General features: G+C 44.9%; 1 protein-coding gene across 1 annotated transcript in view; it reads left to right on the forward strand.

Annotated features, from left to right (window-relative positions):
* The first annotated feature begins 456 nt into the window (after positions 1-456).
* LOC115773040 (MAGUK p55 subfamily member 5-A-like) overlaps positions 457-24270 on the forward strand; it is a 24336-nt gene continuing 522 nt past the window's right edge. The window contains 17 exon segments of the mRNA XM_030719537.1: positions 457-622; positions 9296-9606; positions 11594-11765; positions 12207-12307; positions 15058-15165; positions 16592-16669; positions 17276-17416; positions 17983-18144; positions 18349-18426; positions 18535-18718; positions 20417-20485; positions 20662-20733; positions 20905-21072; positions 21164-21253; positions 21675-21787; positions 23772-23882; positions 23985-24270. The exon segment at positions 23985-24270 is cut by the window's right edge and continues 522 nt beyond it. Of these exon segments, the coding sequence (XP_030575397.1) occupies positions 9436-9606; positions 11594-11765; positions 12207-12307; positions 15058-15165; positions 16592-16669; positions 17276-17416; positions 17983-18144; positions 18349-18426; positions 18535-18718; positions 20417-20485; positions 20662-20733; positions 20905-21072; positions 21164-21253; positions 21675-21787; positions 23772-23882; positions 23985-24161 (1995 nt within the window). The 5' untranslated portion in view covers positions 457-622; positions 9296-9435 and the 3' untranslated portion in view covers positions 24162-24270.

A 24270-nucleotide genomic window follows, 5' to 3' on the forward strand; every position in this document is an offset into this window, starting at 1 on the left:
GCTTATCCTACCATATTCTCAGTAAAGAGTCACTCATGATGCACAAAGATAAGCACAGTAGGCAGAAGTTAAGTACACCACAGCTGACTGAGCGACGTGATGAAACTGAAGAAACCAGTTCAGTACAAACATGAGGAAAACCTACTTTTCCCTGTGCAGCACAGTCATACGTGTTGTGCCCGTAAATAAAGTGAGATAATGATGATCCATCATGGGCGTGATTCTGCAGTAAAGGCGCTCCTGGCTCCTCTCTCGAAACGCACTGGAGCTGAAACTTGTACCTGCTGCACTTTGTAACGTTAACCTCGCTGTGCTGCGGGCGACGCAGCGACGTGTCTAATTGGCTGAGACCAGATTCCTTTCGTGGCTGCGTCCAATCAGCGTCAGCGTGTTATGTGGTTGGTGGGGTTTTGGCCCCGCCCCCGTCTGGATCTGGGACTGACAGTGAGGAAGAGGAGAGAGAGGACTTCGTATGTCCGAGCAGCAAGCAACAATCTGCCTCAGATCCGGAGAAACACCGATTAAAGTACCGGAACCGAGCGGTGGACAGGCAGCGGAGTGCCGCGGTGACTCAGCAGCTTCCCGCTGGATCGAGCCGAAAGCGGAGGTCGGGCTGAAGCAGGTGAGGCGTTTCCGTCCGCCCTCCGGGGCTTTGTTATCAACAGGTGCCGCTAGCAGTTAGCTGCTAACATTAGCCAGGCATAAAGTGTGTTTTCTTGAGCGGGGCGGCTCTCAGGAGGCTGGACCGGCCCGGGGCTCCGTGTTTTCGCCGCACACGGAGACGGTCAGCTCCGAGGTCCGCGGCTTGGGAGGCAGAAGCAGAAAACTCGCAGTGAGAGCTAAAGTTAGATAGCTGTCAGTGAGACAGTCCGGACTGAGATCAGACTACCTGCAGCTCACCTGTTACAGGTGCTCCATCCCAGAGCACTCAGCTCCGTTCAAACCCTCATTTTAATAAGTACTTTAAAATTCAACTGCTTTAAAACTTTATTAAACTACAGGAAACTTTATTTACATTGTGAGCTGTTGTTTCCTCATACCTATAAATAAAGTTGACCCCCCCCCCCCGCGCCGCTCCCTGAGGACTGTGAGAGGAAACGTGGCTCTGACTGTTATCGGTGTGACAGGTTACAGAGGCCTGCCGCGGGACGCCGAGCAGCGCGAATTTAAACCTTCACACAGGACTAACCCACAGCCCGGCCGGCCTGAAACCCTCTCTGTGTAGAGATCAGCCCGGCTAAATTTGTGGGGTTTTCTCATAATATAATTTTTTGTTTTCTGATAATTTTTTTTTCCATGAAATTAATTATCTAATTATTTCCTGTAAATTTTCGGTTCTTTTGTCTCCTTTGTGGGGTTTTCTCTTAAATATTTTGAGGGTTCTTTCTCATGAATGTTGGAGTTCATTTTTGGTCAAAGATGTTACTGTCACTCCCAGTAGCCTGTTGGCCTTCAGGTTGAGCCGCTGTATTACAGTTTATTATTATATGCAAGTAACTGTCTGCGTGATTGTGGCCATGGAAGTGGAACGAGTAGTGGTGCTTCAGCAGAGAGAACTTGTTTACCTGTTGCCTTACCTTCCAGTCAGATATCTGTGGGAGGGACAGGTGGTTGCATCAGAGCCAAGCTTGCACATTTTAAAATTAATTTATTTTATTATGTAGTCAGTTTATGACTGGTCAGAAACATGTACGTGCAGTTCATTTTGCAGGGCTCTGGCAGTGCTCCTCCGGTCCCTTTGCACACTTTGGAGCAGATGCTGGTCCTGCTGCTGGGTTCCTGTCCTGCTCTCCTCATGTGACGTCTCCTCCACATTCCTGAGACTTTGCTGGCAGAGTGGTTTCTTCTTCCTAACTGGGCAGATTGATGTCTCTGAAGTTTGACTTTGTGTGATTTTCATTATTTTATACTGAGAGGCAGCAGTCGGGAGCTGAGCTGGCTGTGCAGTGGTGCGTATCAGACAGTTAGCGGGATGTCAGCTGGTTTTAAAGCTGATGTAGCGTTTATGTGGATTTTTTTTGATACCTGTAACTGTGCATCAACAGTGCTCTCCACCACCATCATTATCACAGCACCAAATGAGGGTGAGTGTGTTCATCCCTGTGGTGGCAAGTTAATGATCAACTCAGTGAGACACTTAAAGCTATGCTTTCCTTTAATTTGTCACCTCTCAGTCTGAGCTGTTGACTGCTCTCTGGGACAGTCCATCTCCTAGGCGGTAAATATTTGAGCTGATGACATAAAGTCTGCTTAACATCAGGACCTTAATAGCGTCACACGGTGTGTTTTGGCTCAGTGAAGTCACCGTGGTCAGCAGCTGAGTGGGTCTGATGATAATGCTTTGCTGCATCTGCAGTTTTCCTCCACACTGTCACAGTTCAGCTGAATGTTTGTGGAAAATGGCCTCTCTGCTGTAAGAGTTTGCCGTCAGCCTGCTTCAGGGCAGCCGTCCATCACATCCAGCACTTCAGATTCAGGTTTCCAAATGCTATGCTCCCTACGGAGGGGTGGTCCTGCAGTCTGACTGCAGGTCTCTGTCATCCTGCTCCTCCCTCAGATGGTGTTTTACTGTAATTTCTGCTGCGTTTCTGTGGTTTTCTTCGCTCTCGTCTCCCTGGCTGCTCTCCTCTTTCCAGCCTCTGTTACCTCAGTACCGAATATTTTACAAACCCAGCAGCTCATTACTGCCAGCAGATCAGGCCACTGAATCCAAAGCTAAATTAATAGAATAAATGAGGGCTGAGGAGATCCGGAGCTTTTTCTCAGAACTTACAGCCAAAAGTTTCTGAAGAGGAAAAACTTGGAAAAATAGTGTTTGTCCTATTTACTTCATTTTATTTCAGTAAAGGAACCACTGTGCTTTACTTTCACATGTTCAGACCTCCAGGAGGCGTTCATAAAGTTGTTTTTTGTTGTAAATTCTTTTCTTGTTTTTGTAGTAAATTTGAGATTTTTTTTCATGACTTTAAACTCAGAAGCTCTTTCGTATATTTTCTTTCTAAGTTTGAGCCATAGATTTATTTTTTTAATTCTGAACCACTTCTCACCAAACTCATCTTTGTTTCTTCTCCCTGCCAACATTAGCGTTACGTGCGTGCGTGCGTGCGTGCGTGCGTGCGTGCGTGCGTGCGTGTGTGTGTGTGTGTGTGCGTGCGTGCGTGCGTGTGTGTGTGTGCGTGCGTGTGTGTGTGTGCACGCTGTGGACTGAAATTGTCTGTCTGTGTTTTGTTTACCCGTCAGCTGATGTAGTTTTGCTTTTGCAGCAGAGGAAGAGAGCGATCCAGGCGTTAAGCAGGTTGGATGTTGGTGCACATCAGTTGAATTTCAGAGGTCAGAGGGAGGCAGTATGAAGAGGTCACGCTGCTAAAGCTCACTTTACCGTCCATGCAGAGAGCTGGTGAAGCGGCGAGTTGAGGACTGGGCCGAGGGCGTCAGGCCAAAGAAAGACAGACGTCCTCTGTTCTCAGGAATGCTCGCTCGCTCTCTGGCTCTCTGACCTGATTTGGGGGGGGGGCTGGAGTAGTTGCCAAATCAGGGTGAAGCCCATAGCGGGGCTGACTGGTCAGTACTGTCTGATACAATATTGGCTGTGGTCGGTCCGTTTCAGTCCTCAGTCAGTGGGACCTGAGGTTAGAGAGCTGCTAGACTCCAGCACTGGAATTTAAAATACCGTAAAAATATTAATGCATTCATCAGTGTATGTTGGAGGCCTTTGGGGGACTGTGACTACATATGAAAGGAAGAGTGGCTGCTGCTTATAATTTAGGTAGTGAGTCCAAACAGTCATCTGTGCATTTATTTAACCCAAACCCTGCAGCTTTTATTGCTGGAGTAACGTCAAAATGGGGGTAACTGATGGTCCCCCAGGTGTGTTACTCCCAGGTATATATGCTGATTTGATAGTTTATCTATGTGCAGACCAGCACCATTTAATTTACTAGATGGTCTCCTTGCTCTTATTTTGAAAGTTCAGTTGCTCTTAACAGCAAGCTCCAGCCCTTCCTGTCTCATATTTGCTTCCTCACAAACTGGGCCGGGTTGCTTTTGTGCAGTCCTCGTTCAGCATCTTTCTCGTCTCGTGCTCAGATGCAGTGGGCTTCTAAAAACATAAAGACCCACCCAAACTTAATTTAAGGCACTTTAATGGGGTCTTTTATTTTTAAATTAGTCTAAATGCCTGTTTCCATGCTGATCTGCTCTGAGACTGTCCTCCTTCAGATGAACTCCATCTCCATGTTGTTCTGTAGTTGGTACTCCTGGTTCTGCTCAGTGTAATGTCTCATGAACTAGTTCTCTACCTGCTGTAGCTTCAGGCTCTAGTGGAGGATCTCTAGAGCTGAACCAGGATGACCATCACCAGCTGCAGCCCAACGCAGAGGCGGAGGAGTTCATCCGCAGGATGAGCTCCTTCCTGGGGAAGCAGCAGCAGACTGAGCAGTGAGCCAGCCGGGAGGGAGAAACGCGGCAGAGGAAGGGCCGGGCAGCAGCTGAACTTTCAAAATAAGACCAAGGAGGTTTCCCTCTAGGAAACTACCTCAGATTTTGTCAGAGGATTAAAAGAAGTTTTGGTCTGTGTGGGACGTACTGAGTGAAGTTAGAGCAGCAGGACTGCAGACTGTGGTGTTTCTGAGTGGAGGGAGTGGAATCGGTCATATTTAACATGTTTAGGTAAATCCAGCAGTGCCTCATTTACTCGGATGAAACGTTCTAATTTTGAGAAGTTTAAACATGTTTTCTGGACGCGTACAGAAAATTATTTCAGTCTCTCCAGTTTCCTTAGAGAAATGTTCAGAGCTGTGTCTGTATCCTCCCTCCTCTCCCCGTTTTCCTGTCTGGTACAGGGTGGTACAGCCACCTCTGTGTGTGTGTGTGTGTGTGTGTGTGTGTGTGTGTGTGTGTGTGTGTGTGTGTGTGTGTGTGTGTGTGAGAGAGAGAGATCTGGCTTTAGTCTCTGTGTGTAACATAATGGGTAATTCTTTCACATTAAAGTAATGAAGTTATGAGAGAATTTGCAGCCTGATCTCATCTTCCTTGCAAATGTAGGGCCCATAAAGCATCCCAGTGTCCTGCCTGATAGAAAATACTAATTTCATGTGTTATTGCAGCACATTTTGCACCTAAATGTATAAAACATGTAGATGTGATATAAAAATGTCCCTGACATGCGATTTATACCCAAAGCCCATAGTACTGGAAACAATTTGAGCCTATTTGAGTTTTAAATCTAATACCCTGATTCGTTTCTGTAAACATGGTTATTATAGACTATTGCCCATACTAGGCTCTCACACTCTTTTTTTACTCATTTAAATTACATATTTAATCATCATTATGGTAACTTATCAGCACAGATGACATTTATTGGGCCATATTTCGAATGGAATGTTTTCCAGATAATTTTTTTTTAAACCAGGTTGTTACCTGTCAGCCACCAAGGCAGGTGCTGTTTACGCTGAGTAGGCTGGAAGTTAATGAAAGATGAGTTTATGGTGAAACCATAATCAGTATGATTACTGATGGATTTTAAGCTGTTATTTACTATGATTATTCAGTAATTTAAAGGCAAACAGCGTGGATTTTTTTGACCTTTTAAAGCATCCTCTTGCCGGGCATTTGAGGTTTGAGCAAAAAAAAGAGGTGAAGGGTGATCTGTTAGAGAAACTCAGTCTCACAGCAGTTTGTGAAATAGTCCTGACATTTTAATCTAATAGTTTGTTTCTGGACAAAAATGTTGAGGTGTTTTATGTTCATGTACGCACACGGGACAGTTTTTTTTCCTATTTACTTGAAATGTGTTGTTTTAATGGTGTAAGAATTATCCCAGAAAGATGGCTGAGTTCAGGATTTGTATAAGAGAGGAGAGTCTGTGTAGGTGCTCAGTCATCCAGGTGATGGTAGTCCTCAGTGCCTTGGAGGAGAGGCGATACAGCTTCACGATCTAGAACAGAAGTCCAGTGGCCTTTAGCTCAAACTCTTAGGACTAGAAGACCAATAAAATGAGTGCAAAGGGCTATTTTTCCCTGTTGATGTTGTTTTGATAACCACTGGAAGCTAAATTCTGAATAATCTCCCTGCTGTAGTTCGAAGGAGTAAAAACTGAATCAGCCTTTTGTTGAAGACTTTTGTTGCCTCAGTAAGGCTCATTCATCCACACTGCAGTGGCGGATGGTGGCATGTGATGGGGTGGGTCTCCGTGTTGGGTTAGAACATGTCCTTTCTTAGCAGGTAGAGGCTGATTTCCTCAAGCTGCTGATCTGAGGGCAGCGATCCAGCGGGAAACAGCTGCAGGCCCTCAGCAGCCTCCATACAGGCTTTTCCAGCCAAACTGGGTTTCAACACCAAACTCCGCCTCACCCCCCGCAACCAAAACACTCAGCAGGAGGGCCTGGATCACTGCTGTCTGTTCCTCCCACCTCACCCCCGCAGAATCAGCTGCTTTTCTTTATGCATTACCTTTAGTGTGTTTAATGAAGCTATGCAAAAGTTCATCTTCATGCTATGAATGTTTTCTGGGGTGGGTTAAACTTTGGGCCTTTTTATTTTTCCAGTATTTTTGAGCCTTCATAAGCACAGCAGCTGCATTCAGATTAGTTTTACAGCCACTCGGAGTCACAGTCCAGACTAAATCTGTTTTCTGTGAGCATCAGTGTGATGATCAGTTCTGAATGAACTGCAGCAGTTTGTCTGTGATGCAGAGGAGCAGGAACCAGCATCCCGGGATGGTTGATCTGTTTCTGATAATTCACTGGAGGAAACCTCAAAGTGCATTCTTGGAAAAATTTTCAAATCACTATGTGGGATTGGTGGCTGCTCAGGACATGTGAGTCCTTCTGTTTTAAAGTATTGTAGCAAAGAAAAGTCAGCTGATTTGTGGGGGGGGGGTTTCACTGATGCAGAATGACTCAGATTTTAAAGAGTTTATTCACTCAGTGTTGGCACACAGTGCAGAAGCCCTCTGATTTGTTTCTCTGTTGTTTTCTGTAAATGTGGAAAATGTGTGTTAAAGCACTGAAATTCACTGCTTTAAAAAGAGCTTGATGATTTCACATAAATCAAATTTCATAAATCTGACTGACAGGTGCAAAAACACCTGTCAGCCACTGCGGGGGGGAGCCAAACACAGTACAACAATAAAAACACACCTCTGAACAAACCTGTGCACCAAAGCTACAGCGATCAGGGTTCCTGCAGATCCTCAGAGGCCTGAACTGTTTAATATAGTAATTCATTAATATAAAATGGGGTCTTTATTGGTATGTAAATGTCTTAACCCTTCCAAGTTCCTACAAATGCTGAGACCTGAGGTTTTCTGACTCATTTTTATGGCACTATGACTGAAATTCAGCTCATCCCAGTAAATGAATAATCTGTAATCCTCACAGGTGTTTCTACCTGGAGACAGAATCATTTGGGACACCAAGTTTGGAAGATTGAAGTGGAGTGTTTCAGAACTTTATTAATGCTAACAAGACAGATGCTGACTTAAAACAGCTGCAATCAAATGTGCTGAAAGCAGAAGCTGCAGCGTGTTAAAGGCTGAGTCCACAGTCAAATTTAATAATAAACTAAGGACACATTGATTCCTTATTTTTGGTTTTATGACATTAAAACATTCCATTTATTCTGCTGATAGAAAACTGTGCCACTGTAAACTGATATGAACCTCTGCTTATACAATAGTAGTAGTAATAATAACAATAATGATACAAATGATGCACATTTTTGTTAATGCTTCTCAGGAATAGGATACAACAGGACTGAGACTAGAGGATTTTTAGGCTTTGTTTGCACATTTCACCTCCATCTGTATTTTGTTTCTTGGGCATGTTTTTGTGTTTGAGTGTGTTTAATAATGTGTTTATCAGTGTGTACCTGCAGATGGACATTAGCTGGTAGTTAATACAAAGCATCTGTTTCCTTATCAGATCCGTGTTTCTGTGCACAGACGAATGAAATCTAAAACTCAGAAAGTGTGGATTCATATTTAAAATGTATAAAACAGAAACAAACGGAGGATTTAAATTCCAGCTTTAAAGCACTGTTTGTGTTTTTGGGACACACTCCCTTCCCCCATCCCAGGAATTTTGTTCCCAGGCTGCCTGGCATTCCTCACTGCTGCATCATGGGATGTGTGTGTATACACTCCTGCATATCACAGATAACATATCAAACATGTTGTTATTGTGTTACTAAGATAAGGCGTCCATCCATCTCCCCTTGTTTATTTTTACCTTCTCTCGCTCTCTTTTTGATTTCTTTGTTACCTCGCTCGCCCTCTTCTGTACCTCCCCGTTTCTTAACCCATGGCAGAGCACCGGGACCACCCTGGTGGAGACAAAGCTGTTGTTGTCATGGTTTTGTGTGGCGAGTGGGCGGTGGTCATGATGTTGTTGCCTTTGAACTAATGACCGTGCTTCATCTCCTGCTCAGGCTCCTCGGGATCGTGTGAATCCACCCTTTAGTCAGACCTCAGCTTTGACACTTGCTCCTGGTGAGTGTTGGACTCCACCCGGGCTGCCCTTTATCATCAGTTCTACTCATAACTGTTATGGACAGAACTTCCACTCTTTACAGTTTGTACCCTCAGCTGTGGGTGAGGGTCGTGCCCAAAAGAAGACGGATACGAGCCTTAGAAATAGGATGAGGAGCTTAGAGGAGAAACACTAAAAGGAGCCAGCTGAGGTGGTTCAGAGCTGAGGTTGTGTCCAGCCTGGAGGGAGGTCGTGGTTTCAGACCCAGAACACTCTGGAAGGGTTATAATTTGCGACTGGCTCTGGAACTGCTGGGTGTCCCCCTAGAGGAGCAGAGGAGGAAGGTCTTCCCCTGCGATAAGCTGCAAATAAACAGTAGAAAATGCTGTTGTATCGCTGTTTGTTTTCCAGGCTCGGGATTTGTGCATTTTTCTTTGAGTAAAGCATTAGTTTGCCTGCCTCATATCTTTGTAACTAGCAGCAGTGATCACACTTTAGTTCACCTCATAGTTACTGAGATTAAACCACTGTTGAGGTGAAACAGGTGTCACATCACTGTGAATACTTCCTCGTTTAAATGATACTGCTGTGCTTCATCAGCTCCGTTGTGACGACAAAGCTACTTTACCAGGTTAGTTTGACATCGTCTTAAATGTGTCTGATTTCCTCTAAATGTTGCTGCAGGCTGACGGCAGGCGCCCTCGCTGTCTTTCTGCAGATAGCTGCAGCGTGCAGGTCCACAGTCTTCTTATGTGAACCACTGCTGGAATAAAGGTGTGATGCAGAATGAGACAGGTGATGTTATGTGTTTGCTTCCTGCGCAGGTGACGGTGTCATGGCTGCCCACTTCACTGAGTTACCCTCCTAAACTTCCCACAACATAAACACTGTAGAATCTGCACGTCTGAGCAATCGAATCAAACACAGCACAGGGCGTGTGCGTGTGCGTGTGCGCGTGCGAGGGATGACAACCTCCCATCTGAACGGCCATGTTGCTGGAGAGGGAGGAGGAGATGAAGAGCTGAGGGGAGGACAGCAGCACCGGGAAATGGCCGTCGACTGTCCAGGAGAGCTGGGGAGCCGAACGCTGCCTGTGCGGCGCTCAGCACAGCTGGAGAGGATACGACAGCATCAGGTAGTAACACACAACAAAGACAAACTGCATTAGTGTGATACTGTGTGCCTCCTGGGGCTGCTTCTGCTGATAAATTTGGCCCAGCAGACATACATTCATTAAAATAAAAATATAATATAAAATGAGGTCTTTATTGGTATGTAAACATCTTAATCGTCAAACATCAGATCCTACAGATGCTGAGACCTGAAGTTTTCTGACCGTCACTGAAAATCAACGCACATGGTGACCAAGGGGCCCGTCCCAAAAATCAAATAAAAATGATTTATTCTTCGGCACTGTCGGAGGTCGTTTTGATGACGTTTTGAAATTAATGTAAAATGCTGCTCTCATCATCCTGGGTTGCCTAGCAACATCTGCTGTTTATGCACATTTCGATATGAAGGCTGAGCCAGATGGAGCTGATAGATGAAAATACAGGGGGACTGTAGTTGGATAAAGATGAGTAATTACTGCAGAGCTTAACAGGTCACAGATGGGATGTTGAGCAGGTCGTGTGATGGAGTGTGTGGAGACCCGGGTGGATTGCGCGCTGTGCAGAGCAGAACTGAGCAGAGAGTCCAGAGTGTAATAAAATAAAGAGAAATCCAGAGCAGCTGACTCAGGCGGGCTTCAGGCTTGAGGAGGTGAAGCTGCAGACTGAGGAGCAGCAGTGTGGACGTGGATAGGGAGAGGCTGGTGGAGTGCAGACATGTGATAAACAGTCACTGCTGTACTTTTAGTTTCCTATTTTGTTGCAGCCACTCTGTTTATATACGTTCTTTAATTTACTGTAAGTAACATCAGCCACAATGTTCTTCTACAGTATGTTGTTTGTTGTGTCCTTTATCAGATCATTTTAAGCTTATGATCTGAAATGAAATAATCTAAATCATTTGGAGGACCAATAAAGCTCCTAATGATTCTCTCAAATCTTACTTATAATTAGAAAAATTAGATGAAAATTAAAAACTGAACTATTCCAAGAAATCACTGCCGTCACTGCTGCTATTGCAGGATGTGGTCAAAAAGACGCCCCCAGCAGATAAAGGGTTAACTTTGTAACGGATGTCTGCATGACTGCATTGTGTTGTTTTTGTGTTGGATTATATATTCTGAACGTTTAGCAAATATTAGAACTGAAAAAACAACATTTTTAACCAGTGAAAACTAAACTGAAACAAACATTCTGGCAGCTGTAAGTGAACTGAAAGCAAAACTTCTACATTAAATAAAATGGTGAAAAATAACAAACGAACCTCTTACTGTATTAACGCTTGCATGCAGTCCTCTTAAAAGAACCAAGAACCAGCTCATTCTTTCTGTAGTGACTTTAGTGTATTTAATGAAGCCAAGCATAAGTTTACCTTCATACTAAGAATATTTTCAGGCTTACGGGACCTCGAACAGGGACAAATCTGCTGCTTTTAAATTTTTTCCATCATTTTTGAGTGCTCGGACCTTCATAGGTCCAGAGGAACAGAAACCAGCATTGGTGCTCTGGAAGTTTCATTCATGGGAGAAAACGTCACAAACTTTGAAGGCTCACATCAGCATGTGGGACAGCACAGAACAGGTTGGGGCCAAAACAAAAATTAGACTTCGTCTTTAGATCGTGCCTCTTAGAGTGGGTGTAAAGTTGATTTGTGTTGTCACATTTAATATGGATATCTCATGGACCTGTGAGGGTATGAGGGCTCAAACATGCTGGAAAGATGATTAATAAAATGCACTAAATTTGGACCTACCCTCTGTGTATGTGAAGGACCTGTAAAATATTGTGTAAAGGAAAACATCCTGCATGCTTTCATTAAATGTGCTAAAATTATTGTCCAGCTGATTCTGATGGTGCCGGATGGGAGGAACCAACTTTGTATATATATCAGAGCTCAGCATGCACAGGTCTGTGGAATGATGAGCTGTTTATGGGGTCTGTTCATGGAGATGCATGAGTGGATGGATTATGAAGGTCCTAATCTCTCATCTCCTGTCTGCGTTTGTGTGTCAGGAGGACCTTCGGCGTCGTAGAGAAGAGGAGGGTCGGCAGCTGGATCTGAACGCCTCGCTCAGACTCAGGACCCTCTCCCAGAATCCCTACAGTGGGATCGACAACCCCACATTCCTGCAGGACACACCGCAGCTGCCGGCGCTTGGCAGTCAGCACACACACCCACTGCTGGGTAAAAACACACACACACAGAGCAGTTATTACTGTGCAGAGTGAGGGACAAAAGGGTAAAGAGATGGAAGCTAAGGAACTGTTGATAGGCTTGAAAAAGGAGGATGGAGAGGAGGAAAACAGGAGAGTAAAGTGAAAAGGAATGTCAGGAAGACATCGCCAGTCAGGGAGGGAATTCCTCAGGGAGGGAGTGAAGCACATGAGAGCCTCTTGAGGGCGACTTAATTAAGACTTTGTTTGTTGTGCGGTAGTGTTGACACACACAGGAGCACACACTGCACTTTGGTAGGAAATGAGAAACATGACTGTGCTCGCTGCCTCCTTCCATCATCCTCTGTTCATCTGAAATCAGAGTCCTTCCTCCACGGATCGGGCACTTCTGTTGGTGAAACTCAGCAGTGGTGGTTTCTCAGATGTGAACATGTGTGCTTTGCTCTTGCAGAGTTGGAGGAACTCCTGCTGTCGCTGAAGCAGGTCCGGGGCTGCCTGTCGGACCAGCAGAGTCAGAATGACATCGAGTTGGTCCTCGCTCTGTTAAACAAGGTAATATAAAGAGAATTAGACAAAGACAGCCTCAGGTTGGTGTGTAATTGTGGCTTCTTTTGTAAGACTTTGTGGCCTCTGAGGTAGAAGAGTCATCACTGCTGTCTGAGCTGCAGCTTTATGACCACAGGGGCCTCCTGAGGTTTCAGGGCTGCAACTGAAGCTTCCTTACTTTTTGTTCCTGGGGAAGAGTTTTAGGTCTCTGATGTGTTAACAGTCTGTGTGAAGGTTGCACTGCTGAATGACTATCAAACACAGAAAGTGGGATGTCACACATGGTGTGATCAGGAAGAAGACTCCTGTCCATCCATCTTACAGCTGCTCTCAGGTGAAGGTGGAGTTGTGCTCATTTTGCATTGAACTCCATGCGTGTGTATTTTTCTGAATTCTTTGACAGCTGGAGTTGTCTGTTCATTCAGTCTCATCAGAGTCCAGACATCACGCACATTTTACTTCACTGGATGTTGATGAGTTTCTTCTAATCTGGTTTTTAATGCATGTACAGTACCACTCAAAAGTTTGGACATACTTGGTAAGTGTGTCCAAACCTTTGACTGGTACTGTATGTGGCAGTAAACAAACCAAGCATTTAAAAAAAAAAAAAGTAAAATTCAGTAAACTGCAGGTTTCAGTGAATGAGGACAGGAGCATGAAAAGGTGCATTCTCGTCATTTTATTTGACACTGTGGCTGTGGACCGTGACTACGTCCCGCAGGGTCAGTCGGTCAGTGCGGGCAGAACATCCTGAAGCATTTCAAAGGGATCACTCAGCAGAAACAAAGCAGATTTAGTCTTTAGATTGTGACACCTGGAGTGGGTCTGTATAAAACTTAGTTGGTTTCTGTCAGAGCTTAAATGTGTTTCATTTGTATGTCTTGAATTTATGAGGGATAAAAATTCTGAAAAATAATTAAAAAGAGACAAATTTGGAGTCACCCTTATGGACTTTGAGGTCCGCTAACTCTGAATATATTCAGTGTATGAATGTTAAATTTTGCATGCCTTCATTAGACATACTGAAGTTGTAGAATAAAAATCTCTTTAACGCGCTCTCAAACAGCTGCTCAGAGCTGCCTTTCAGGTGATTGTGTACAGCTGATGTCAGTTCATGTTCCTGCTGTTTTAAATGGTCACTGCGCAGCTTATGTTATGAAACCAACACTGTGTGTGAATGTGCAGCATCTCTATGCAGGTCTGCAGGTATTACTGTTAGACCACAGAAACAAACTGCAGTCTGGCATGAAACACGGGAGAAGTGGAGTTTTTTAAAATCTGCTCAGAAGTTGAAGTTTAAGCTTTGTCACAAAGCTCTGTGGAGTCATGTGGCTGTATTCTGCATCAGCCAATCAAACACACGAATGAGCGCATTCCTGCGATGGCTTGGGAGTTACAAAGTCGACCCCCCTGAGTCGTATTTCACAGTCTCACTGGTGCCTGAAGCGATACGCCCACATCAGGGAGGCACTGGTCTGATTTCCAGCCCGAGTGGTTTTCACACAGCTTCACACCGGCTGTAACATGCAGGACTGCTGCTGAAGTTCACTTTCTGCTAGACTGGATTACTGCATCACTGTTTCTGCAGGACTTCTATAAACACATCAGCTTATTCAGAGCTCTTAAACGAATAGCAGATCATTGGAATTTTAGCAGAGCTTCCAGAGTCCTCCAGAACAGATTTTAAAATACAGTCTCGTCCCACCTCACACTCTCTTTGCTCCTCCTCTGCCAGACTGTTAATTATCTCTTACCCCTCACAGAGAAAATTAGTGATGCAACTCATTTATGATCCCAAACTTTGACCTCAGAATATTACAGAAGCAAACTGAACTGATAATTTGAGGAAACTCTTAAAGACATAAGTCTGGCATTTGACTCTCATTTTCACCCAGTGATGGTGGCTGAATGGAGTGAGACATTTGTTTGTCACAGCATCACTGTGTAACTAACCAGCAGTGTTTAATGGTCAGGTAGAAACAGCAGGGGCACATTTCCTCCTCTAACATCATATCAGCCTTCTAAGGCTTCACTTACTTTCCTTTCTCCATTTCTCTGCCTCTCTAATCACTTTGTCTCTGCTTCACAGGTTTTTATGTCTAAATCTTTCTTATTATCCCTTAAGTGACCGCCAGCATGAAGAAAAGTTACCATAGACCACACCAGGACTGATTCAGCATCTGTCATTCTCTTTTTACTTCTTTTTCTTCAGGCTTGTAGCTTTTCTGTCTTGCTCAGTTTGTTTTTACCTACCTGTAAAATGACTCACCTGTCTTTCACTCTTCATGTCATCCTCACACACAAACACCTGCTGACAGGAAGAGATAAACGAGCATCTCTGTAAATACACATTAAAAAGTGTTGGTTACAAAATTATAGTGAGACAGATTAAATGCAGTGTTAATCTAATTAATGGAAGAATGAGCTAAAAATGATCTCGACTGTTGAGAGCTTTTGATTACTGAGGTCTTCATCCATCAGCTCAACCCTGTTTACACTGAGTCTGAGCTCTGGACTCCAGGTTCAGTTTACTGGACCTTACTCATCTCCGCATTTTTATTTCATTGGAATAAAAAGGAAAAAATTAGAATCAAATGCTTAATGCTTTTGTGATATTAAACTTTGTTTTTATGAGCATTTAAAACCAGTTTGAAACTCAACAGTGAATGAATAAGTGGGATTTAGTCAGCATAGAGGAGTATTTCTCCTCCGGTGCCCTCACTCGGAATTGGTGAGCTTTGTTTTTCTCTCTGTAGTCGGACTTCCAGTCAGCGCTGAAGATCCACAATGCTGTGGCCGGCAGCATGCACCGACCATCTCCACCATACCCCCACACGCAGCAGGCACTTCCACTCGCCATGGAGGTAACAGCTTTATTTCATTTCAGTTTCAGTAATGATTACTGCCTTTTATTTTGGTTGTTATGTATGTTTTTTTTTTCTAAATGACAACAAAAACTAAATAAAAAAAAAAAGAGTTTATAATAATCAGGTCCATTTTTGTTTCTTATCTTTCTCCTTGCAGTAAAATAAACTGAGTCACTGGCTGGTTTTGTTTTCCAGCCAAATTTGTGGACATTTGTAACACCAAAATCTATTTTCATCAACATCGTTCATCATAATTTGTTTATTTTTGTTTATTTGGAGTCGCACAGATGCACAGTGTGATTCTAGGTTTTCTCACATGAATACAGAACAAACACGACGTGGGAGGTGAAAGAAAGGAACCTGATAAATTCCTGCTATTAATGATTAAAACTCAGACACTGAAACTAATAAAAACTAAAATGAAACATTTTCAGACAGTAAAAACTGAGCGAAATGTGTTTGTTAGATTGTGGTCATCAGAAGTCCAACAACACACATTTAAACAGACACAAAACGACAGGTCAGTGAGTGTAATTATGATGTTTGACACAGAGCCTCTCTGTTCAGCATCAATTAGAGCTGAAACATGCTGATTACACACACACACACACACACACACAGTCTGAGCTCTAAATCAGACACTGAAAGTTTGGATTTCCTGCAGATGACTCTGTGTCGTGAGCGTGCGTTAAAGCGAGGCTAACGTCCATAATGCTGTGCAGTTTTTTTGGCTCGCACTCAGAGCTCCTCAGGCTTCGTTTCAGAGGCAACTCATTAAAAGCAGCACATTATTTCTGCTCCATGTTGGCATCTCCGCCCCCTGCCCTGCATTTGGCTTCCAAAATAAAAAAGGAAAAGAAGAGCTGGAGTTCATGCTGTCCTCACACAAACGTGCTGCTTTGTTGTCGGTAATGAAGCAGAAACGGGAATCGAGAAAAAAGAAACTGCTTCAGCCGGGCAGGAGGATGGTTTCAGTGCAGCCCAGAACTTTTCTTCTAGCTTAGACCAGGTGAAGCTCCTCTGGTTTGGGGATCTGCCTTCTTTTTAATATAATAGAGCTAAATAGGAATCTCCCTGTTAGTGCTCGAAGCACCAGGAAAGGTTCATTTGAGGGACTCAGTAGCAGTGTCCCTCTCCAGAAGCATACTGTTTCATATTATTTGGTCAGTCTGTAGCTGCTCATGGTTTCTTTAACTCCTTACAGCCCCACAGGTAAACAGAAGCAGTCTATGTGCACCACTTAAAGCCTTATAGAATAATTTCAGTCATATGTCTGTAGTCAGTCAGAAAAACTTATTAAAGGGGGAGGAGCTAAGATGTCTGTTTCAGATAGAGGGGAGGGGCTGCACCAAGGCTCAGCACTAAAAAAGGATTATTATGAACAGTGAGTCAGGCAAAGCTGATGCTGCTGCTTTTGTTTCAGGTCAGGAATCTCCTACAGGCACATCACAATAAAGAAGGACTGTAGCTCTACAGCCTGCTGTCAGACACACATGTGCAGGTAAACACACACACACATCAGTTCAGAGGTCATAACATCAAATTCAGCAGACGTAGCTCTGCTGCTTCATCAAGCTGTTAAAGTGACGTCATCCCATCACGGGTCACTTTTCCAATAATGATCGTCACTGCTGCCAGAGCCGATCTCACTATGCAAACCCGAGGACGCCTCACAGCAGCGTCTCTGTGTGACAGAAAAAAGGGGAGGAGGCTGTTTCCCAGAGTTTATTACATAACTGCAGTAGCACCCATGCATGAGCTTCTCCACATACCACGGCTTAACTGGTAGTCCAGAAACCAACTGGTGACATCACAGTGGCCACTTCCATCTTTTATATCCAGTCTGTGTCTGAGAGTGCAGTTGTGCTGTGACAGATGCTGTCACAGGAATGCAAATGTAATGATTTACACTGTGGTCACTGGCAGCCTTCGTTCCCAGATACGAGTCACATGACTGATTAAAGTATTCACACAGCAGCCCGAGGACAAAGAAATCTGCGGTGTGTGTGTGACTGATTGTTCCTGTTTTATCCCTGTGTGTGTGTGTGTGTGTGTGTGTGTGTGTGTGTGTGTGTGTGTGTGTGTGTGTGTGTGTGCTTGCTTGCAGTCGTTGCTTCTGGCCCACGACAGCATAGCGGAGAGAGAAATGCAGCCCGAGACGCTGCCCGCTGAAGGGGAGACGCTGACCCAGTGGGGAGGAGAGACCGTGAAGATAGTTCGCATAGAGAAGGCCCGAGACGTACCGCTGGTACGTCGGACTAACACACACACTGCCACAGTTATCCCACTGCCTCCGTGGCTCTCACTCTTTCCTGTCTGGTAGCTGGAGAATCCAATTACCCTTAAAGCTCCTTGTTATTAGGAATTATGCAGAGGTGTGTGCCCAGAGTGGCCCTTTTTTAATTATTCTTCCAGCATTTTTGAGCTCTCATAAGTACAGGAGATGTCCACATGAAATTTTAGGGCTGGAAAATGCATTTAAGTTCAGTTAAAATCTACATCTGAAACAATTTTACAGCCACTCCAGGAGTCACAGTCTGAAGATAAAACCTGGCTTTTGCATCCCTGCCACACTCCAGAGAAGTGTGAATAAAAACAGAATGCAGTGATTTGTAACTCTCATAATCCCATATGTTATTTACAATAGAACACAGAAATCTTTAACCTGAGAAAATGCACCATTTTAAGAAAAATATGAGCTCATTTTGAACTTGATGGCAGCAACCTGTTAACAGAAGAGTGCATTCTGGGTAAACTGTCAGGGCTCGTGTACAGCAAACAGTAAAAATGCTCCATGTGCTGCTTCTTCCGTAGGGGGCGACTGTTCGTAATGAAATGGACAGCGTTGTGATCAGTCGTATCGTTCGCGGCGGAGCAGCTGAACGAAGCGGACTTTTATCGGAAGGAGACGAAATCCTGGAAATTAACGGCATCGAGATCAGAGGGAAAGACGTCAACCAAGTGTTTGACATCCTTGTGAGTGTTTTGCTCAGTCTCTTCGTGTATTCACAGAAGTAAACCATCAGCTGTCCTTTGTGTACTCAGTGGTTTTATGGCAGCTTTCACGATTGAAGCAGCAAACGCAGACGGCTGCGTGGAAGCCATATATGAAATGAAAAGGCGCAGCACAGTGAAATCGATCAGTACTCGCTTCTAATTTTGTGTTTTTGTGTCTAACAGGCTGACATGCACGGTCTCCTGACCTTTGTGTTGATTCCCAGCAATCAGAGCAAACCTCCTCCCATCAAAGAGACTGTGGTGAGTGCCACGATATGAGGAGAATGTCTTAATAGTTCATTCAGGTTGAAGTAATCAGGAGTGAGGGTAGAAAATGAGTCTCTGTGCTTGTCGTCTTTCGCACTTCAGATCCACGTGAAGGCTCATTTCGACTACGATCCCTCGGACGACCCCTACGTGCCGTGCAGAGAGCTCGGCTTATCCTTCCAGAAGGGAGATATTCTGCACATTATCAGCCAGTCTGACCCCAACTGGTGGCAGGCGTACAGGGACGGAGACGAGGATAACCAGCCGCTCGCCGGGCTGGTGCCAGGTACAGCCGTCTGACAATCAGATGATTTTATCTCCAGAGTCTAGAGCATGTGAAGAATGCTGCGTGTGTGTGTGTGTGTGTGTGTGTGTGTGTGTGTGTGTGTGTGTGTGTGTGTGTGTGTGGTGTTTGATTTAGATAAAAACAGGTCAGATTGGTGGGAACCTTTGACCTCTGTGACAGACCTGGCAGTGATCTGACAGTTTTTGCTAAATGAATAAATGCTACTTGTTAAGGTGGAGCTGTATGAAACTTCTCTCCACACCAAACGTGAAGCAAAGTTTCACCTCGTGTGATGAAGACGAGTCCAGCTGATGTAATGAAGTTACAGGGACATATTGTCAGAACTTACCGTGAAGTCCTGCCATTTCTCTCGCCGTCTCTATCTAAAGCTCTGGCTCCAGTGAGTTCCTCCCTCATTTCTGATTGTCTGTCTGTGGTATCAGCAGAATCCCAGCTGATGTGTTTTCATGACGCAGCTTTAAGCACGTTTTTCATTGAAGTTCCATCTGTTTTCAACTGCTTATCCAAATTGGTGTCGCAGTGGCAGCAGTCCAAGCAGGTATTCCAGGCGTCCTTTTTCCGGTTCCCCCTGAGGGATCCTGGGGGATCCCAGGCCAGATGAGATGTACTATCTCTCTGGGGTCTCCAACCAGTTGGGCGTGCCCAGAAAACCTCCAAAGGGAGAAATATTTACCTCACATGAACTTGGGCTCCCCTCTGTTTGCCTCATGTTTGATGTGAACACACCACAGGCTTCAGTCCGTTGCACAGAGGTGATGTGCTGCTCGTGCTGGTTTCCTTCTGGCTCCCAGTCAGGTTTAAAATACATTTGAAGTCATTACACAGGTTGGTGGCTCCTCACCTCCCTGATCTCTTAACAGATCTGAGGTCTGCTGACCAGATGCTGCTGTTGTCCTGAGATCAGGTCTTTCCAGCTCCTAGATTCAGCATCAGGACCTGTCCAGTGTGTTTTTCTTCTGACTTTTAAACCAGACTGGCCTTTCTCCACCGACCGGGTGCCGGTGCCAGTATTTGAACCGTTCAGCGTTTTTACCACTGCAAACGCACTCGGTGCTCGGCCAAAAATCGGGTTCAACTCGGGCCCCGCAAGCTAGCTGGTCTCAAAACAAGAACGTGTGATGAAAGCGGCAGAAGGGCGTGACTCTGCCATCTCAACATCAAGTTTTCTACCATATTACATGTGTATTACATGAGAAAAGCGAAGCAATTTTCACGGCTGTGAATTAGGTTGGGCTCTGAGGCTGAACTTGCTGCTTTGTATCAGTTCATATCACAGATAAAAGGACACAAAGTGCGTACTTGTCGTCTTGATCTAATCGCTGGTGTTTCCCTCTGTGCTGCACACAGATGCTGCAGTAGTTTGGTTTGGACCGTAAAATATGGTCACAGCACAAGAAAGGGGAGCGTGTTCTCCCGTGTTTGTGCCCTTCGGCTTCCTTTTCCAGATGAGGACCCGCCCACACTCATATGTAAAGGATCACAAAGCGCGGTGGAAACGCAGGCCCGTTCTTAAGCATTTTGCTGGTTCATTGAAACCGACACCAGCACCGGCACCACGGCAGTGGAAGAGTAGTAACTGAGGAGTTTTCATGTTGTTGTTTTATTCTTTCAGCTGTGCAGCACTTTGGTTTTTAGATGAGCTTAGAAATAAAATGATTTCTCTGATATTTTCCTCAGGGAAGAGTTTTCAGCAGCAGAGAGAAGCCATGAAACAAACCATAGAAGAAGAGGAGCCCGAGAAGTCTGGTCAGTCCCTCCTCCACCTACATTACTGTAAAAAAACCTGTCTGAGGTTCGAGTTTATTAGAGTCTGTCCTGTTTGTGGGATGAACTTAGGATGCATTGTTTATCTGCAGAGCAGAGTTCACGTCACTCTGTAGATACGTTCAGCTCTCCAGTGTTTGAAGTCTCTTTGTTTGCAGGGAAGCTGTGGTGTGGAAAGAACAAGAAGAGGAAGAGGAAGAAGCTGCCATACAACTCTCACAGGAATGAAGGTGCGTCTGCCTGTCTGTCCGTCACCAAATGTTGCAAAGGCTGGGAGGAGCCCGAGTGCTCATTAGTCTGCATACGCTTTATTTTCTAACTCACAGCTCTGAATGAGAACCTCAGCTTCTTTTTTGAAACTGATTAAATCTTCAGATGTCTTTTCTTCTCCTGTGCTCCAGATCTCGATAACGAGGAAATTCTCACCTATGAGGAGATGGCTCTGTACCACCAGCCGGCCAATAGGAAGCGGCCAATTGCTCTTATTGGTCCGAGTGGCTGTGGGCAGGAGCAGCTCAGGCAGAGGCTGTTCAACAGCGAACCGGAGCGCTTCGCTGGAGCCGTACCTCGTAAGGATCTAAAACCGAGCGCTCACACAGTTCTCGTTACTCCGTGTGTATGTGTGCATGAACTAACAAGTGTGTTTGTGCGTGTCTGTAGACACCACGCGGAGCCGTCGGGAGGGCGAGCAGAGCGGTCGAGACTATCACTTTGTTTCTCGTCAGACTTTCGAGGCTGAACTGGCAACTGGTGAGACCTGGTGACCTTTAGAACATCAGTTTTCCTCTGATTGTCCAAGTTTTTCTGCTATCTCTGTATGATCTCTGTATGGCCTCCTGCAGCTCGTTAAAAGGGTTCCTGAAGGTGCATTTTCCTGTTAAAATAGTCCTAAAGCATCATCAGAGTGTGAAGATCACCACGATGACATTGTTCAAAATGCTGATGTTGAAGCGAGATCAGCTGAGGCTGAAAAATAGTCTGGCTGTACTCTAATGTAATACCAGTTTGTACCACAAGATGGAGCAGGGAGTCATTGTGACCTTTAAAACTGCAGCCTGTGGAAAGCCAGAGCTGCTTCAGGGTGTTACGCGTCTTTTTAACTTCCTGTCGGTGCGAATGTTGTCGTCATCGTGCGGCGTTCAGAGTGACGGACGTCTTTGTCTCGTTTCAGGGAAGGTGATCGAGTCCGGAGAGTTTGAGAAGAACCTGTACGGGACGAGTACGGACTCGGTGAGGCAGGTCATCAACACTGGAAAAATCTGCGTGCTGTGTCTGCACACACAGGTGTGTATGAGTGCACACACACACACGTGTCAGCGCTGTATTAAATGATCGGGGGGGGGGGGTCTCATCTCATCTTCATGGAAATGAAAACAGATGTTGGTTCTCGTACACTTCACATGTAGTAACTGTAAGTTAAACAGAAGTTAGATGGTACAGAATCAAGCGGTCAGAGCTGAGTTCATCAGAGGCCTTTTCTGGCACGTCTTTAACCTGCAGCTCTGACACAAACTCAGCTGAGCTGCTGCGGTCGCCCTGTGTGCCGCCTCCTCGTCTCTCCTCCCAACCACACCAAGTATTTCCTCATCTGACTGATTCCTGCTGAGGCAAATACTCCGATCTGAAGTCCCGACAGTTTCCAGAGTTCATGTGTAGAAACTGAGTTTCAGTCTCGGACGGATGGCTGAGGGAGTCGCTCTGAGGCAGATTTCCATCAGTTTACTGTGCTGATGTTCTGGGTAATAGAACATGCTGCAGGTTTGATGTTGAAGCTGAGTTTATTCAGAAAAAATAGAGCAGAACATTTTTCATGTTTCATTTTAAGCAGAATTTAAATCAAGTTGGAAAATAAATAATTTTAGAGCAGAAAGGAGATCTGTCTTCAGGGATGATGCTGGTTTGTTTGAGCTCTTACAACCGCTGCTGCAGCTGCGGCCTCCACCTCGCTTTCTGCTGATGCTGCTGCGCCTGCTCTCACTCCGACTCCTCTCTCTCCTGCTCTTTGTCTGTTCAGGTTTAGAGTTGTTATAAATACAAAACTCTGAAGTGAAGAAGAGACTAATGATAACCAAATACTGAAGTGTGAATGTGATGGTGCGGCTCACAGCTGCAGGTACTAATGGGGCCAGATGCTGAATAGAGGAATAAATTCCAGCTTTAAAGGAACGCGTCCGGCCTGCAGAGACGTCAGCGTCCTCTGAAGCTTCAGAGACGAGAAGTGAGGAGGAGCCGGTGGTCCTGGAGACGCTTTCAGCTGTAGTTTGATTGGTGCTTCGCAAGGTTAACAAAAACGAATGAAATAACGAAAACTGAAATTAAAAAAACATTTTTGTAAATGAAATAAATAAAAAGGATAAGTAAAGGGGGAAAAATAAACTATATTATGGGCTTACAAAACTAACTAAAATGAACTGAAATTACAGATAAAATGAGTTTGTTTTCATTATTTTATTTAAAAGCCTTGTGGATTGATATGAAATCATTTTTTTCCGCTCTAGTAGTTTAACACACATAATCCAGCTACACAAACGTAAATGCGGACACAACGTAGGCCACTAGCGTAGGTTGTGTACATCGACCCACAAAGACTCAGTGCTGAAAGTTTAATTATCGAGCATCTAACAGAGTTAACTCTCTGAGCAGCTCCGACAGAGAACCAGCATCAGGGGGTGAAAACATCAGGATGCAGCTGGATTTGAGCTTTGGCTCCTTCAAAGAGTTCAGTTTGTTTTTGTCAAACATTCACTGTTCTGATGTTACACACCACATGTAGGTGTTGTTATTAATCTGCTGCACCGATGCTGATGTTTGTTGGGAGTTTTTTGGGTTTGGAGTTTATTTTTCTTTATGTTTCTCCCTGTTGATGTTCATGTGTATCCTTAATATTACACACATTAAGCATGTAATGCTGCTCTCTTGTGAACAGTTGGTTATGGAATACAATTTTTTTAAACAGTATCTTTTGCCAAGTTTTTAACTACACAATAGTCACTCTTGCTCCTGACAGAAAAACAAAAACTAATAACGAGCAAAACCTCTCTGAAAACGAACTAAAACTAAACTATAATGTAAAATCCAAAGCTATTATAACCCTGGTGCTTTGAGCTGTCAGAAACTAGTGGGAGCTCTCTGGAGGTAACGAGGTACACCTGTGGAACGCTGTGGAGGTGTTACCTGTGCTCAGGTGCTTTTTCCACTGTTGGCTGGATGTGTAGTTTTTATGTGTGACACAATAACCAATCAGCTGGCCGTGTGTGTGTGTTCCCAGGCTCTGAAGGTGCTGAGGAGTTCAGACTTGAAGCCTTACATCATCTTCATAGCTCCGCCCTCCCAGGAACGACTTCGAGCCTTATTGGCTAAAGACAACAAGAACCCCAAGGTGCCATCTGTTTACTTTTGACCATCAGCTGTGTTTATGTCTCTGTGTGTCTCAGTACTAATGTGTGTGTGTGTGTGTGTGTGTGTGTGTGTGTGCGTGCAGCCTGAGGAGCTGCGTGACATCATCGAGAAGGCGCGTGAGATGGAGCAGAGCTGCGGTCACCTGTTCGACGCCATCATCGTGAATACGGATCAGGACAAAGCTTTCAACGAGCTGCTGAGACTCATCAACAAGTTGGACACAGAGCCGCAGTGGGTGCCCTGCTCCTGGCTGCGCTGAGCGCGCGCACACACACACAGACCGGCAGACTGTGTGTATACCCTCCCCCCCTCTTTTGTTTCTGTTGGACCTCGCCGTGACCGCCATCGGCGCCGCCTTCTTGTCATTT

Source organism: Archocentrus centrarchus, chromosome 22 (genome assembly GCF_007364275.1).
Source record: "Archocentrus centrarchus isolate MPI-CPG fArcCen1 chromosome 22, fArcCen1, whole genome shotgun sequence".
Classification (NCBI taxonomy): domain Eukaryota; kingdom Metazoa; phylum Chordata; class Actinopteri; order Cichliformes; family Cichlidae; genus Archocentrus; species Archocentrus centrarchus.